Source organism: Bison bison, unplaced genomic scaffold (genome assembly GCF_000754665.1).
Source record: "Bison bison bison isolate TAMUID 2011002044 unplaced genomic scaffold, Bison_UMD1.0 scf7180017864491, whole genome shotgun sequence".
NCBI lineage: Eukaryota > Metazoa > Chordata > Mammalia > Artiodactyla > Bovidae > Bison > Bison bison.
Window position 1 is genome coordinate 9814741 of NW_011495050.1, and position 17643 is coordinate 9832383.

At 36.0% G+C, this 17643-nt stretch overlaps 1 protein-coding gene across 1 annotated transcript in view; it reads left to right on the forward strand.

Annotated features, from left to right (window-relative positions):
• Nucleotides 1-17643, forward strand: part of CSMD3 (CUB and Sushi multiple domains 3) — a 1491512-nt gene that overhangs the window by 1417445 nt on the left and 56424 nt on the right. The window contains exons 59-60 of the mRNA XM_010863441.1: nt 1132-1314; nt 4791-4967. Coding sequence (XP_010861743.1) covers nt 1132-1314; nt 4791-4967 — 360 coding nt within the window. The remainder of the gene's footprint in view (nt 1-1131; nt 1315-4790; nt 4968-17643) is intronic.

Consider the following 17643-nt stretch of genomic DNA (forward strand, 5'->3'; position numbering starts at 1 on the left):
TATTATGTAATTATGGTTAAATCCTATGAGGTCACTGCCTGGGACTTCAGATTTAATCTATAAATTATGGAAACTATCAGTAAATTTACTCACTCAGATAACTGATAATACACATAAACCCACAAGCATTTTCTCTGTCCCACACACTCACGATGGATTAGAAAGCTACTACTTAGTTGTAGAATAAAGTGTGTATACATATATTTAAAAGTGAAATAGTGTCATTAAATCTTTATGTGGTTATTAATATTGCTCATATGATGATAAGAAAGTATTAGGAAAGATTCCAGATGCACAGAGCATGTCAAAATTGGCATCTAGGTAGACAGAAAGCACTTTCAATGATTATACCTTCAACTTTCTCTCTCTGTTTCTCTGTCTCTCTCTGTCTTTTCTCTATCTGTCTTACTGAATGCTAGTTGTGGCAACTTTAATTAGACATATTTAAGAAATGAGAATGGGACTGAGCACACCCTACACACTATAGTCAAGAGAAACACCCTGTCATGAGCAAAATCCTTCTTAACAACTTATCAGAGTTTCTAGTCTTTGTTTATAATTCATTTTTGCACTTTTATGTATAAAAAGTATGGAGTTTTTTCATCTTTGGTCAATGGTCATTAATAGAGAAGATTAAATGGTATAAGTTTAGACTAGAAATATTATACTTTAATATTTACATTTTCCAACACATCATTGTTCTGTTTTAACAGAAACTGATTTTAATTCAGAGAAGAAAAGATGAAAATTGCCAAATCCACATTATAAATTTTAACTGTATGAATCCATTGTCATTTGAGCCCAAAGAATTGTCAATTATGAATTTTCCATTACCTTGGTTAAGAACTAGATTCAGGAAATACTAATGAAATGTCTTCAACTTATTAGATGTTTCCAAATATCACTGGAAAATAACACCATGCTCCACAACTATTTTCTTTTTCCTTTAGGCTTTTTCTTGTGACTGGAGTCAAATGGAAAATATGAATTATGATTTTATGCAGTCAACTTACCATATTAAAGCACAACATTAACAGCAACAAAAAAAATGCCCACAGGATTGATGGACTAAATCATGAGTTTAATAAATGTTTATTGAATTAAATTAACTTGGACTGTACTGAATTGCAGGTGATGCTACTGGTACATGTGGGGATCCAGGTACTCCTGGTCACGGTTCTAGACAGGAAAGCGATTTCCGAACCAAGAGTTCTGTACGCTTTGCCTGTGATACTGGTTATATCCTTCATGGTTCAGAAGAAAGAACATGTTTACCCAATGGCAGTTGGACTGGAAGGCAGCCCGAATGCAAAGGTAAAGTCAAGTAGAAACTAATAACATTGAGAGTGCTGGAATTTGATGTGGATCACATTCAACTGTGTGCTGCTAAGTGAAATTACTCCTTCCAGTACTCTCTGTCTTCAACCACGGAATAAAAGTAGTAGTATTCCAGTTTTACCAATACTATCATATAAAAGAAATATGACAGGTAATAATTATTAATTTAGTCTCAAGTATGTCTCAAGTGTCATTTATATACAAACGTTATTCACATCACAGCAGATAACAGGATTGGAAAAGCCAAAAAGATATTTTTCCCCCATCACAGTGCTCTGAATTGTTGACAGCACTAGGAAAAACATTGGGTTGTTCTTACATCAACACATTACCTCACAATATGTTTTAGTTTTCAGGTTTGTAGAAATGGTAAAATATAGAAAGATGTCTAAGTATATATGATGTTTTTCACTTATGGGTATTGCTAATAACCAGAACAGAGGAACCTGGTTGGCTACAGTCCATGGGGTCGCAAAGAGTCAGTCAGACACAATTGAGCGACAAAGCACAGCACAGCACAGAATTGTTCTGATCGATTCAGAGTTAACAGGATCAAATCTTTACAATATTGACTAAAAAGAAAATGTTGCAGGGAAAATATCCTTATAATTTAAATTGCTCTTTTTTGAGGTTATTTTAGGGCAAAAGCTAAACTTACAAAAGTATTTATGAAACTTGCTTGATGTTGTACCAAATGTATTGGTTTTATAAATAGAAAACAATTCCCAGTGGAACCTTCTTAACAGTTTTTTAATTGACTATATTTCAGAAACTTTTTATTATGTTTAAAAACTATATCTATATTTTAGGAAAGGCATTCATCCTTTTTTAAGTGGACTGAATTTAATAATGGTAAGAGAGAATTACAAATCAGTTTCCGTTATAGGTTGGGGAACAAAGTTGTTGAGCAAAAGACACTAAGTACGCTGTCTTCACTTCATTTCTCAAGCTTAGTTACCAAAGGCAAAGTCTTTATAATGATGTTGCACATTATGTGGGTGATAGCTAAGTCAGCCTTTTGTTCAGCTGTACTGCAAAATATTTTTAGATGAAATGCAACTCAACCCAGTGCTAACCTTGTTTTGTTCATATATACATTATAGATAAAACAGAAGTAGGAGTTGTAGCAAATATAACAGAATTAATACTTTTCTCATAAAATGGAGCCCATGCAATTCACTTTGTAAAACAGATTCTAGTAAATGAATAGAAAGAACAAATAAACAGAAAATACAAAAGAGCAAAAAAAAATTGCAGTTATAGAAGAAATTCTGCATAAGTACTAATCAGAAAATTATGGTTAAGCATCAAAGCATCATTTTTCATTTGTTTTAATATGAAATTGTAGTGTATGTACAGCAAAACTAGAACTTCAAAGCATTTCTGGAGCCTTTTTATTACATTTTGATTAATTTGATAAAATGCATATATATTGTTAGCTTTGACCTATTAACTCCATTTTTGAGAATTTAGTTCCTAAAGAAAATAAAAATATTTAAGAGAACACACAATCATAAAGATCATTATTTTTATTTCAAACACTCTAACTACCAAAAACAAGAACCAATCTGACAACACTAGAAAAAATATCACATAGGAAATTCTATATTTACATAATGTGATAGTGAAAATACTAGAATAAGCCATGAAGCAATATGAGAAAATGTATCATACAAAGCTTAGTTGAAAAATAAGATTCAAAATTATGCATTCTATTAAAATCATAGGAAATGATAGTCACTTGAGAGAAAAATATAAAAGTCAATATAATAAAAATGACAATATTACAGAGAGGTGAAATTTATAATACTTTTATTCTCTTTATTTCAAATGTTTTGTAGTGCCGTATTACTTTAGTAATGGAAAACCTTTCTGAGAATACAATAGATTATCTATTAAATATTAAATATTCTATTAAAGATTAAATATTAAAATATCAAATGAATATGATAAAATATCTTAAATAAAAAATTACAGATTTAAAGAGTGTAACATTCTTTGACAAACTGACAAGGTTTTTAAAAATGATGGGACATGATATTGGAGGGGTTGTGTGAAAAGAAGCAAACTTTCACACCATTGATACAAATGTGTATTGTTATATAGTGTTCTGATAATTTGGATAACTCTGTATATACTCAAAATATTGTTCAAAACTTAAAATTATCCAGAAATTCCACTTTTAGAAATTTACCTTAAAAATAGGATCAATGTACGTAGTTGTATATTTAAGCTAGAGTATATTATAACCCAAAATGTTAGAGAAACTAAACTAAATTGAATTTCATGTTTATCAGCAGGACATTGGTTAGTAGATCCTGAATACACACAGAATGGAACAGTATCCCATTACTAACCTTTATGAAAGATGCCCAAATTATTATTTGCAAACTGTTTGTTTCCTGTCTACCCACAAACCTATAGCACCCCTAAAAATGACAGACAAAATTAAGTATTTAAGATGTAGGGATTCCCTGATGGCTCAGACGGGTAAAGCATCTGCCCAAAATGCAGGAGACCCTGGTTCGATCTCTGGGTTGGGAAGAGCCCCTGGAGAAGGAAATGGCAACCCACTCCAGTACTCTTGCCTTGAAAATTCCATGGATGGAGGAGCCTTGTGGGCTACAGTCCATGGGGTCGCAAAGAGTCGGACACGACTGAGTGACTTCCCTTAAAATGTATAATTATACTTCATATTCATACAAATAGCCTTAAAATTTGTAAAGTCTTAGGAAGTTTTCTTATACTGCAACAAAAGTAGATATTGCGACTGACATAGGCTTCTTTTTTAATATATAAAAAATTCACTTATGCCGTTGATGGCAAGTAGTTAAACATAATATGGAATAATCATATAAGGCATTTATGTTTGTGACTCCTATTTAGGATGTATTGAAAACTTAATGAAAGTCATTCCTACTTTGTTTTATTCAGTTTATTTTTGTAGACTTTGGTCCAGAAATAGAGATTATAAAGTTTTAATGCAAACCAGTTATATAAAAGCAAACACAATGCTTATAATATTTAAGTGTATATTTTATATTTGTTTTCTAACAAATATAATTGTAGTAAATCTTTGTTGCTTCTCATTACATATCTTCCAATTTTACATGAGTAGTTTTTTAGGCAGAGACTCTTAAAATCCTTCTTTGAAAGATTTTATATTACCCAAAAGCAATACTCAAGTAATTATGTGCAAAGTTTTTACCAAAATTACTAACAAAAATCATAAAAAAATAGCTATTCTATGATTTGTATCCCAGTAAGTAAACTAATAAAATCAATATAAATTCATCTTGAATTTTAACTCCTCATAAAACAGACTTCAATGCTTAAAGGATTTTTATAGCTTCTTTGGACAATTTGAAACAATCATTTATTCCTTAACTGTTCGTGGGAGGATTCTTGAATGCACTATTTTTATATATACTCTTGACCATTTTGTTTTATAGCTGTACAGTGTGGTAACCCTGGGACAACAGCCAATGGAAAAGTCTTTCGGATTGATGGCACAACATTTTCTAGTTCAGTCATTTATTCCTGCGTGGAGGGATATATTCTCTCTGGACCTTCAGTTAGGCAGTGCACAGCCAATGGAACATGGTCTGGAACTTTGCCTAACTGTACAAGTAAGTTTTTTTTCAATATTTTGAAATATCACTAGACGTATGAAAAGTAGTTGTATAAACATGTATGTCTGTGTTTTGTATTATAATTAATCAAACCAGGCAAGAGTTTGAATATTTATAGGTGGTTCAGACCATAAGGAATCTGCCTACAATGCAGGAGACCTGGGTTCAATCCCTGGGTTGGGAAGATCCCAAGGAGAAGGGAATGGCAACCTACTCCAGTATTCTTGCCTGAAGATTTCCATGGACAAAGGAGCCTAGTGGGCTCTAGTACATAGGGTCACAAAGAGTCAGACAAGACTGAGCCACTCTTTCACTTTCCCCTAAAAATGATAGTAGTGTTATGGTCGCATGTATACTAGTGAGTTTAAGATTCAGCTTCCAAGGTATTATATAGGCAGAGAAAAGAGGGATCACAGAAAATCAGTGTTATTAAATATAATTTTACAGTATATTAAAAATAGAGATGAATTATCCCCTATAATCAAGACTAAACATATAACATTCAAGACTAAAAATAGAATGAAATTTTATTTTGCCAATCTCATACATATTAATTGTTAACTTGGTTTTTTGAAAAGTGCACTGATTATTTATGGGTTCTTGCACTGTTTAGGGAGAAGGCAATGGCACCCCACTCCAGTACTCCTGCCTGGAAAATCCCATGGACAGAGGAGCCTGGTAGGCTACAGTCCATGGAGTCACTAAGAGTCGGACACGACTGAGCAACTTCACTTTCATTTTTCACTTTCATGCATTGGAGAAGGAAATGGCAACCCACTCCAGTGTTCTTGCCTGGAGAATCCCAGGGACGGGGGAGCCTGGTGGGCTGCCGTCTACGGGGTCGCACAGAGTCGGACACGACTGAAGTGACTTAGCAGCAGCAGCAGCAGCACTGTTTAGGGAAATCTTAGTGGCAGATTTGCCCTCTTGAGATGTAAAATCTTATGGCATTCTAGTGATTCAGCATCGTAAAGAAATTACCCACTTGATGGATTTTTAAATGTACTTAAAATTCCTATATATACATTAATGCTTACCTATGGAAAAAAATAGAATTTACTTAACAAACAATAATTTATCCACTGGAAAATCATGGCTGCTTATATTGATTAAGAGGAACTGCAGCAGCATCATATAAATCATGAAATTTTTGAAAGAAGAGCTATTTTATGTCTGTTCAGAGACTCACTCAAGGAGTTATGAGAAGTTGCCAAAGTCTTTGAATGAAGTAGGCTCTCAGGACACTAATGGAGTTTCTTGTGTATTAAAATTTGAACAGATTATACTTTTGAAATAGAGGTCTTCATTAAAAATAGTTTGTGAATATCAAAATAAATGGGCATAAATAAAATTTGTAAATGAGGAGCATACTGCTTCCAGGATTCAAAAAGACGTTGGTGCTGAGAAGGTCAATAGTTCTTGACCGTGTCAGTAATGGATCCACTCTTGGCTGATGTAGTAATTTCCAGAAATATATAAGCTAGACCTTGTACTGTATGTGGGTAAATGATCCATCACCTGCCTTTTTTTTTTTTTCTTTAGCTCCTTTGTGAGTATTTGTACTTTCTGAATAAATGACTGGAAACAATCTATTCATAGGAGGATGCCATCAAAGTAATGCCATATTGTATTTGTGATTCTGGAGAAAGTTGGTTGTATTAATAGTTAATATCTTCCTTGAAAACTGTGTGTGATGGCAAGGCTGTTGAGATACTGTGTGATTATTTTGTCTCTGGAAAGCTGAGGACAAACTACAGCTCAAAGGTCGTTGAAATAAGCACTATTAGAACAATCAGCCAAATCTGCAGTAGCAAAATAATTTCCAGTTATTGATCTGAGTCAGTAATAAGTAATATTCCTGGCCTTGTGTCAGTACCAGATACTGTTATATCTCCTCTTTGGGAGAAGTTCTTTATTTCTCTTTGGACAGTTTGGTCTTGGCTTAATCAGGTTTTCTCCTAGGTCTCCAAAGATTTTTGTGAATGCGTGTCTTCTTTTGTATTCCATCTCATAAAGTTCCACTTTGTCCTCTTCTGTCCAATCCATCTTTAAAACTCAGGGAATCCACTTGGCTTTGCATAGGGTCCTTCTTCCTGTGCCTGCTGAAAAAATATCTTTGGGCAGTAAGATGAGACAGTCATAGAACTCATCTCATCTGTTTCCTGTCACTCGAGGTTTACTGTGCTTTGCTGCCTGATGAAAGCTGTTTTTTTTTTTTTTTTTTTTTGAGGGGGAGTAGGGTTGAGAAGTTGTTTTAAAACAACTTCCTTGTTTTTCTGTCTTGAAGGAAAGAAAGTCTCCCACTTTCTTTGAAAACGTGTCATTTTTGTAAAACTGAACAATTTAACAATTAACAAATATGCTTTACTCTTTTCATACTATAGGGCTTCCCTGGTGTCTCAGATGGTAAAGCATCTGCCTGCAACGCACATGACATAAGTTCAATCCCTCGGTTGGGAAGATCCCCTGGACAAATAGGCTTTGTTGTTTTCATTCTATACCACCCTACCTGAGCCTTTAAAACTCTTACCCAGTGCCCTTGAAATATTAGCTCAAATGGCACATTTGGGAAAAACCCTGCTAGGACACTTCTTCTTCATATCCCTTTGGCTAAAACTGATCTCGCTCAATGCTGTTTAACTCTTCTATTTCAATTACTTATACCACTAAACTATAAACCTCAAAGGGTAATAGGAATCAGGGCTGTTTTATCTCATTGACCCTCTAGCCCATGATATGTAAATTTAGTAAATAGTTATTGACTGACTCATGTATCTCATATGAGCTTTTTTTTTTTAGCTATTAGTACATATGACTTACCATTCTACTCCATTTTAAAATACTTGTAGAAAGGGCTTATAATTTTATACATAACGTGACACATGATTCTGGTATATGCAAGTGTTAGTCACTCAGTCGTGTCTGATTCTTTGTGACCCTTTGGACTGTAGCCTGCCAGGCTCCTCTGTCCAAGGAATTCTCTAGGCAGGAATACTGCAGTGGGTTGCCACATCTCCTCCAGGGGATCATCCCAAACCAGAAATGGAACCGGAGTCTCCTGTATCTCCTGCATTGCAGGCAAATTTTTTACCTACATGCTGAGTCATCAGGGAAAGTGTTTCAATATACAGTTATGGAAAAGAATGAAATAATGAATACATTCAGAGTAAAGGAAATCTGCTGAGTAGCACATTTTTTCATGTTGAATAACAATTTCATTTATTCATGGGTAAATACCTAAGTGTTTATCTAAAGTGTTTGCCAGTTTTAGTAAAGATAAACAAATAAACACATCCTAATTCTTAAGACTGATATTGCATTAAATTTTTTACTGAATCGTCTTTGTTTTCCTTAGGAAATTTTTAACCAAGTTAAAAACACTCAATCAAGACAGACTGGTAGGAAATAACATATCAAAATATAAACTCTTTTTTTGTGTAAGTCCCTTAAGGAGAAGTATTATGTTCAGTAAGGCATTTCAAACATTAGCTTTTAAATGATATATTGCTGTTAAACTGAAAACTGAGAATTTTAATTGTTGATTTACTTCTTCAAATCTTTTTCGATTTAGGCAAAAAAACTGCTAAAACCTAGAAGCAACCCAAACCAAAGGCAGAACTAAAATTATCCTTCCAAAAAGAACACAGAGAGAAGTTTCATTGGAAATTAAAACAGATTAAACTTTTATAATTAAAGAATTTAAGATACTAAAAATTAATATGCAGTGATCCATTGCTTAGAACCAGAGTTTCAGAGTCTTTCTTGTTAATTTGCAATGGAAGTTGATTTAAAGAAATGATTGATAGAATAGTGTAACTTTAGAGCTGGAAGAGATCGTGGCATAGACTCTCATGCATAGGTCAGGAAAGTGAGGCACCAATTCATTTAATTGACTTACTAACTACTAACTTTGTCTTGTGAATCTTAACAAATTGTGGAAAATTTTTAAAGAGATAGGAATATCAGACCGCCTTACCTCTCTTCTGAGAAACCTGGTTGCAAGTCAAGAAGCAACAGTTAGAACTGGATATGGAACAACTGACTGGTTCCATATTGGGAAGGGAGTACATCAAGGCTGCAAATTGTCACCCAACTTATTTAAATTATATGCTGAGTACATCATGTAAAATGCTGGGCTGGATGACTCACATGCTGGAATCAAGATTCTGGGAGAAATAACAACAACTTCAGATATGCAGATGATACTACTCTAATGGCAAAAAGCAAAGAGGAACTAAAGAGCCTTTTGATGAGGGTGAAATAAGAGAGTGAAAAAGCTGGCTTTAAACATTCAATAAACTAAAATCATGGCATCCAGTCCCAATACTTCATGGCAAATAGATGGGGAAAATGTGTAAATGGTAACAGATCTTATATTCTTGGGCTACAAAATCACTGTGGATTTTGGCTGCAGCCACAAAAGTAAAAGACGCTTCCTTCTTGGGGAAAAACCTATGATAAACATAGATAGCATATTAAAAAACCTGGGATATCACTTTGCCAACAAAGGTCCATCTAGACAAAGCTTTGGTTTTACAGTAATCATGTACAGATATGAGAGTTGGACCACAATGATGGCTGAGTGCCAAAGAATTGGTGCGTCTGAATTGTGGTGCTACAGAAGAATCTTGAGAGTCCCTTGAACAGCAAGGAGATCATACCAGTCAATCCTAAAGGAAATCAATCTGAATATTCCCTGTAAGGCCTGATGCTGAAACTGAAGCTCCAATACTTGGCCACCTGATGCAAAGAGCTGACTCAGTGGAAAAGACCATGATGCTGGAAAGACTGAGGGCAGGAAAAGAGGGGAACAGAGGAGGAGATGGTTGGATGGCATCAGCACCTCAGTGTCCATGAGTTTGAGCAAACTCTAGGAGATAGTGAAGGACAGGGAATCCTGGCGTGCTACATTCCACTGAGTCACAAAGTCAGACATGAATTAGTGACTAAACAGCAACTACTGACAGAGCTCACCACTGAGCAATCATTTCCACCACATAAACGGAGAAAATTTCCCGTTGGATGAATTTTTAAATTTCTTAGAAATAAAGGAAACTGTAAGTTCAAATAAAATATGTTTTTCATAAGTTTTGATTTAATGTAATGGTCTTTTGTGGGCATTTTTTATAGTATCTATATACAAGGATATAAATATTAATTGAATTAAACTAGGTGTAAGAAAAATTAAAGTATTGGACTAAATTTCTAAACCACATTCCTGATTCAAATTTTTGGAAAACCCACCTAAGCAAAACAAAACTTCCCTTTTATCCTTTTCATTCAAATTGTTATTATTTTTATTATTTTTATGCATAAATAAAAATATGTCATTCAGTGTTTACCATTTGTTAGCATTTGTGTTTTTGGAAGTAAGTGTTTGCTGTGACCAGTGCATTCTCTTGGCAAAACTCTTAGCCTTTGCCCTGCTTCATTTTGTACTCCAAAGCCAAACTTGCCTGTTACTCCAGGTATCTCTTAACTTCCTACTTTTCGTACAATGCATAAAAGTAAAATGGCTTCTGGTCTTACGTTTAGATCTTTAATCCATTTTGAGTTTATTTTTGTGTATGGTGTTAGAAAGTGTTGTAGTTTCATTCTTTTACAAGTGGTTGACCAGTTTTCCCAGCACCACTTGTTAAAGAGATTGTCTTTAATCCATTGTATATTCTTGCCTCCTTTGTCAAAGATAAGGTGTCCATATGTGCATGGATTTATCTCTGGGCTTTCTATTTTGTTCCATTGATCTATATTTCTGTCTTTGTGCCAGTACCATACTGTCTTGATGACTGTGGCTTTGTAGTAGAGCCTGAAGTCAGATAGGTTGATTCCTCCAGTAGCTAGAGAGGGTGTGGAGAAAAGGAAACCCTCTTACACTGTTGGTGGGAATGCAAACTAGTACAGCCACTATGGAGAACAGTGTGGAGATTCCTTAAAAAACGAAATAGAACTGCCTTATGATCCAGCAATCCCACTGCTGGGCATATACACTGAGGAAACCAGAAGAGAAAGAGACACGTGTACCCCAACATTCATCGCAGCACTGTTTATAATAGCCACGACATGGAAGCAACCTAGATGTCCATCAGCAGATGAATGGATAAGAAAGCGGTGGTACATATACACAATGGAGTATTACTCAGCCATTAAAAAGAATACATTTGAATCAGTTCTAATGAGGTGGATGAAACTGGAGCCTATTATACAGAGTGAAGTAAGCCAGAAGGAAAAACACCAATACAGTATACTAACGCATATATATGGAATTTAGAAAGATGGTAACAATAACCCTGTGTACGAGACAGCAAAAGAGACACTGATGTATAGGTCAGTCTTATGGACTCTATGGGAGAGGGAGAGGGTGGGAAGATTTGGGAGAATGGCATTGAAACATGTATAATATCATGTATGAAACTAGATGCCAGTCCAGGTTCGATGCACGATACTGGATGCTTGGGGCTGGTGCACTGCGACGACCCAGAGGGATGGTATGGGGAAAGAGGAGGGTGGAGGGTTCAGGATGCGGAATACATGTATACCTGTGACAGATTCATTTCGATATTTGGCAAAACTAATACAATATTGTAAAGTTTAAAAATAAAATAAAATTTAAAAAAAAAAGCAAAATGGCTGTCTGATGAGGCCTTACAAATAGCTGTGAAAAGAAGAGAAGCCAAAAACAAAGGAGAAAAGGAAAGATATAAGCATCTGAATGCAGAGTTCCAAATAATAGCAAGGAGAGATAAGAAAACCTTCCTCAGTGATCAGTGCAAATAAATAGAGGGAAAAACTAGAATGGGAATGACTAGAGATCTCTTCAAGAAAATTAAAGATACCAAGGGAACATTTCATGCAAAGATGGACTCAATAAATGACAGGAATGGTATGGAACTAAGAAGCAGAAGATATTAAGAACAGGTGGCAACAATACACAGAAAAACTACAAAAAAGATCTTCATGACCCAGATAATCACGGTGGTGTGATCACTCACCTAGAACCAGACATCCTGGAATGTGAAGTCAAGTGTACCTTAGGAAACATCACTACAAACAAAGCTAGTGGAGGTGATGGAATTCTAGTTGAGTTATTTCAAATCCTAAAAGATGATTCTGTGAAAGTGCTGCAGTCAATATGCCAGCAAATTTGGAAAACTCAGCAGTGGCCACAGGACTGTAAAAGTCAGTTTTCTTTCCAATCACAAATAAGGGAAATGCCAAAGAATGCTCAAACTACCACACAATTACACTCATCTCACATGCTAGCAAAGTAATGCTCAAATTTCTCCGAGCTAGGTCAACAGTACATGCACTGTGAACTTCCAGATGTTCAGGCTGGTTTTAGAAAAGGCAGAGGAACCAGAGATCAAATTGCCAACATCCACTGAATCACTGAAAAAGCAAGAGAGTTCCAGAAAAATATCTATTTTTGCTTTGTTAACTATGCCAAAGCCTTTGACTATGTGGATCACAATAAACTAGAAAATTCTGAAAGAGATGGGAATACCAGACCACCTGACCTGCCTCTTGAGAAATCTATATGCAGGTCAGGAAGCAACAGTTAGAACTGGACATGGAACAACAGACTGGTTCCAAATAGGAAAAAGAGTATGTCAAAGCTGTATATTGTCACCCTGCTTATTTAACCTATATGCAGAGTACATCATGAGAAACGCTGGGCTGGAGGAAGCACAAGCTGGAATCAAGATTGCCAGGAGAAATATCAATAACCTCAGATATGCAGATGACAGCACCCTTATGGCAGAAAGTGAAGAACTAAAGAGCCTCTTGATGAAAGTGCAAGAGGAGAATGAAAAAGTTGGCTTAAAACTCAACATTGACAAAACAAAGATCATGGTATCTGGTCCCATCACTTCATGGCAAATAGATGGAGAAACAGTGGAAACAGTGGCAGATTTTATTTTGGAGAGCTCCAAAATCACTGCAGATTTTGACTGCAGCCATGCAATTAAAAGATGCTTACTCCTTGGAAGGGAAGTTATGACCGACCTAGACAGCATATTAAAAAGCAGAGACATTTCTTTGCCAACAAAGATCCATCTAGTCAAGACTATGTTTTTTCCAGTAGTCATGTACGGATATGAAAGTTGGACTATAAAGAAAGCTGAGGGCAGAACTGATGCTTTTGAACTGTGTTGTTGGAGAACTCTTGAGAGTCCCTTGAACTGCAAGGAGATCCAACCAGTCCATCCTAAAGGAAATCAGTCCTGAGTATTCATTGGAATGCCTGATGTTGAAGCTGAAACTCCAGTACTTTGGCCACCTGATGCGAAGAATTGACTCATTTGAAAAGAGCCAATCTTTCCCCTGATGCTGGGAAAGATTGAAGGCAGGAGGAGAAGGAAATGACTGAGGATGAGATGATTGGATGGCATAACCAACTCAATGGACATGAATTTGAGTAAACTCCAGGAGTTGGTGATGGGATAGGGAGGCATGGCATGCTGTAGTCCATGGGGTTTGCAAAGAGCTGGACATGACTGAGCTACTGAACTGAACTGAACTTTGCATTCCAGTTCCCTATGATGAAAAGGACATCTTTTGTTGATGTTCATTCTATAAGGTCTTGTTGGTCTTCATAGAACTATTCAGCTTCTTTGGCATTAGTGGTTGGAGCTTAGACTTGGATTACTGTGGTATTGAATGGTTTGCCTTGGAAACGAACAGAGATCATTCTGTTGTTTTTGAGATGGCACACAAGTACTGCATTTCAGACTCTTTTATTGACTAGGAGGGCTACTTCATTTCTTCTAAGTGATACTTGCCATTATAGTAGATTTAATACTCATCTGAATTAAATTCGCACATTCTGGTCCATTTTAGTTCACTGAATCCTAAAATGTCATTGTTCACTCTTGTCATCTCCCGTTTGACCACCTCCAATTTACTTTGATTCATGGACCTAACATTCTAAGTTCCTATGCAATATTGTTCTTTACAGTTTTGGACTGTAATTCCATCACCAGTCACATCCACACCTGGGCATTGTTTTCACTTTGGCTCCATGTCTTCATTCTTTCTGGAGTTATTTCTCCACTCTTTTCCGGTAGCATACTTGGCCTTTACCAGCCTGGGGATATCATCTTTCGGTGTCATATCTCTTGCCTTTTTATATTGTTCATGGTGTTCTCAAGGCAAGAATACTGAAGTGGTTTGCCATTCCCTTCTCCAGTGGACCACTATTTGTCAGAACTCCCCCATGGCCCGTCCATCTTGGATGACCCTACACAGCCTGGCTCATAGTTTCATTGGGTTAGACAAGGCTATGATTCGTGATCAGTTTGGTTAGTTTTCTGTGATTATGATTTCATTCTATCTGTCCTCTGATGGGTAAGAGGCTTGTGGATACTTCCTGCTGGGAGGGACTGGCTGTGCTGGCATCATGCTTCAGTTCAGTTCAGTTCGGTCGATAAGTCGTGTCCGACTCTTTGCAACCCCATGAATCGCAGCACACCAGGCCTCCCTGTCCATCACCAACTCCTGGAGTTCAATCAGGCTCACATCCATTGAGTCAGTGATGCCATTCAGCCATCTCATCCTCTGTCGTCCCCTTCTCCTCCTGCCCCCAATCCCTCCCAGCATCTGAGTCTTTTCCAATGAGTCAACTCTTCGCATGAGGTGGCCAAAGTACTGGAGTTTCAGCTTTAGCATCATTCCTTCCAAAGAAATCCCAGGGCTGATCTCCTTCAGAATGGACTAGTTGGATCTCCTTGCAGTCCAAGGGACTCTCAAGAGTCTTCTCAAGAGCATCATGCTTAGTAAATCTTTAATCCAGTTTTCTGTTGATGGGTGGGGCTCTGTTTCCTCCCTGTATTTTGTCCTGAGGCCAAACTATGGTAGGGATAATGGCCATAATGGCAACATCCTTCAAAAAGACTTATGCCAGCATGCCTTGGCTCTTAGGACTTTTTACCTGAATGGTCTAGTGGTTTTCCCTACTTTCTTTAATTTAAGTCTGAATTTTGCAATAAGGAGTTCGTGTTCTGAGCCATAGTCAGCTCCCAGTCTTGTTTTTGCTGACCGTATAGAGCTTCTCCATCTTCAGCTGCAAAGAATATAATCAGTCTGATTTCATATTGACTATCTGGTGATGTCCATGTGTGGAGTTGTCTCTTGTGTTGTTGGAAGAGAGTGTTTGTCTCCAGAAGAGAGCTAATGTTCAGTGCAGTGCTCTCATTTAGGGGTGATTTTGCTTCCCAGGGGACATTCGGCAGTGTCTGGACATATATTAGATTATCATAGTGCAAGTGAGTGGCATGTGCAAGTAGAGATCAATGTTAAACATTCCCAATGAATAAAAAGCAACTAAGAGTGATTGGTATGAAATGTCAATAGTGCCAAAGTTAATATCAAAAAAACTTACCTTACTGAAATACTAAAAAGGGAAACCGACTTCTGAATTTGGAGATTGTATAGAATCAGAAGTGTTACCCTGGAGATGACTTGATCACCTTTCTGCAACTTCACTGTGCTAGAGGAGAATTCTGTTCTCTACTTGAAACCCAGCAAAGCACATGTGCCCGAGTAAACATATCCATTGCTGCTTTGTGGCCAGTGGGAAATTGGTGGGATAGTTCAACTGTCACATAGGTTTGATTACATGAATCATGGTGTATGTATATCCATGCAAGGGAATGTCATGTCATTAAAAACAAGTCATATGGATCTATATGTATTACCATCAAATATGTTCATTAGATACAGAGTCAAAAATAATTTGTGTTATATTGATGTTCTATTTAAAAATGCAGATTTATAATGCTCATTTAAGAAGCTAAAAGAGAAAGTAGATTTGAAGTGGCATAGATTGACTAGAAATACCACAGTTATGTCTTATATTGGCTGTAGAGGTTTATACTTAGATGTATCATAAATAATATCAAATGGGCATCAATTAGAAACTAGGAACTAATCGATAGAAACTAATGAGAAAAGTTCCCACAAAACCAAATTCAAACCTTTCAGCTTATGTATTTTTGAGAATCTGAGTTATTTAATTATTCCTTACATATCCATTCATTCATTTACTCTTCAAACAAGTATTTATTTAATCTCTTATGAGTCATGCACTAGACTAGGCTTAGATAATTCTAAGGGAAATAGACAAAACAACTGTCTCCATGGGGTTTATTGGGGTATGAGTGTGTGGATGAGTGCACTTGCATACACTCATGCTGTGTGCATAAAGGATTCTAGTGACCTTAGAAGAGATTTTCTTGAATTAAATCACAGCAACTTGCTGCTATGCACTGTCTCTGAATTTTAGGGTACAGTCCTAAAGAGCCACTATCCTAAGGTTTTCCCTAAAAAAAACCAAAAAAACAAAAAAAAAACCCAGAAAGCCTCTTTTTGTTGTTGAAAACAAGCTGGTGGTGAATGAATTGACTTGTGGAGCAGGTGCTATTTACAAAGATTGTTGCTGTAGGAAACTGCCTCTTTGGCCTTTGCTTCATTATGAAGCCACCAGACAAATCCTTCTGAAGCTGTTGTTATCAGGCATTCCATTCATGATGCTGCCAAGATATGCAGAACTCTTTCTCAGTGCCTCTCTGAAATAAACCCTCTGTCATCTCTTTTGCTGGCTACATCTCACTCAGCTTATGTGCCTTATGATTGGGTTAGCTGTTCTCTCTTGCCAGAATTCTAATTCAGTCTCTAAAGTACTGCCCAGAAAAAAAATAATTGTCTGTTGGTATTTGCTTTAATTTTTCTTCTTCTTAATTTTAAATCTAGATTAAAGATATAAAATAACAATATATATAAAAATAAATAAAATAACAATATATAGAATATAAAAAAGTAAAATACAAGAAAATAAATTGAAGTCAAACTTTTTTATATGATTACATATTTTAAAACTGCAAAAAGAATTGACACATTTTGGTAAATGAGCAGGATTTGGTTTTCTATCCAACTCAGTTTTACAATTTAAAAATATATTTTCCTCATCAATAATGAAAAAAACAAAAGTCATTCTATACACAGAGCTCTTATTAGGAGTCAGATGGAAACATCAATGAGTGTGATTTCAGGAAACTCTTGGGGGTTCTGAGGATTATCAAATGGAGTGTTGTGAATATTGTTCTGTAATTTAAATATCATCATTCATGGTCCTAAAACTTCCTGGCTCAACAGATTAGATTAATATGAAACAAACCTTGGCATTCATAATTTTTAGTGGTAAGTTAATAAAACACAGTAGAATTTAATTGCCATTAAGGTCTTCTTTGTCTTAATCTATTTTTGGTCTTTAACCTTAGACATTTGAAATACTAGAAATCATTAAAAATGAAAATGAAACAGTATAACCTAGATTTACCTGGTAAAATTATTTGTCCATTTATGAAAAAAAAAAAAAGTGATTCAAAATCCAAAAAAAAAAAAAATACTGAAAGGCTGGTTTGCTACTTGATTTTGTCTCCAGAAAAGGAAGCGTGTAACCTTCCGTTTTCCTTTTGCTCTTAGCCACAACAATGCATTTAGCCAAGTGTTTGGAGAAGGCAATGGCACCCCACTCCAGTACTTTTGCCTGGAAAATCCCATGGACGAAGGAGCCTGATAGGTTGCAGTCCATGGGGTCTCTATGAGTCGGACACGACTGAGCGACTTCACTTTTGACTTTTCACTTTCCACTTTCATGCATTGGAGAAGGAAATGG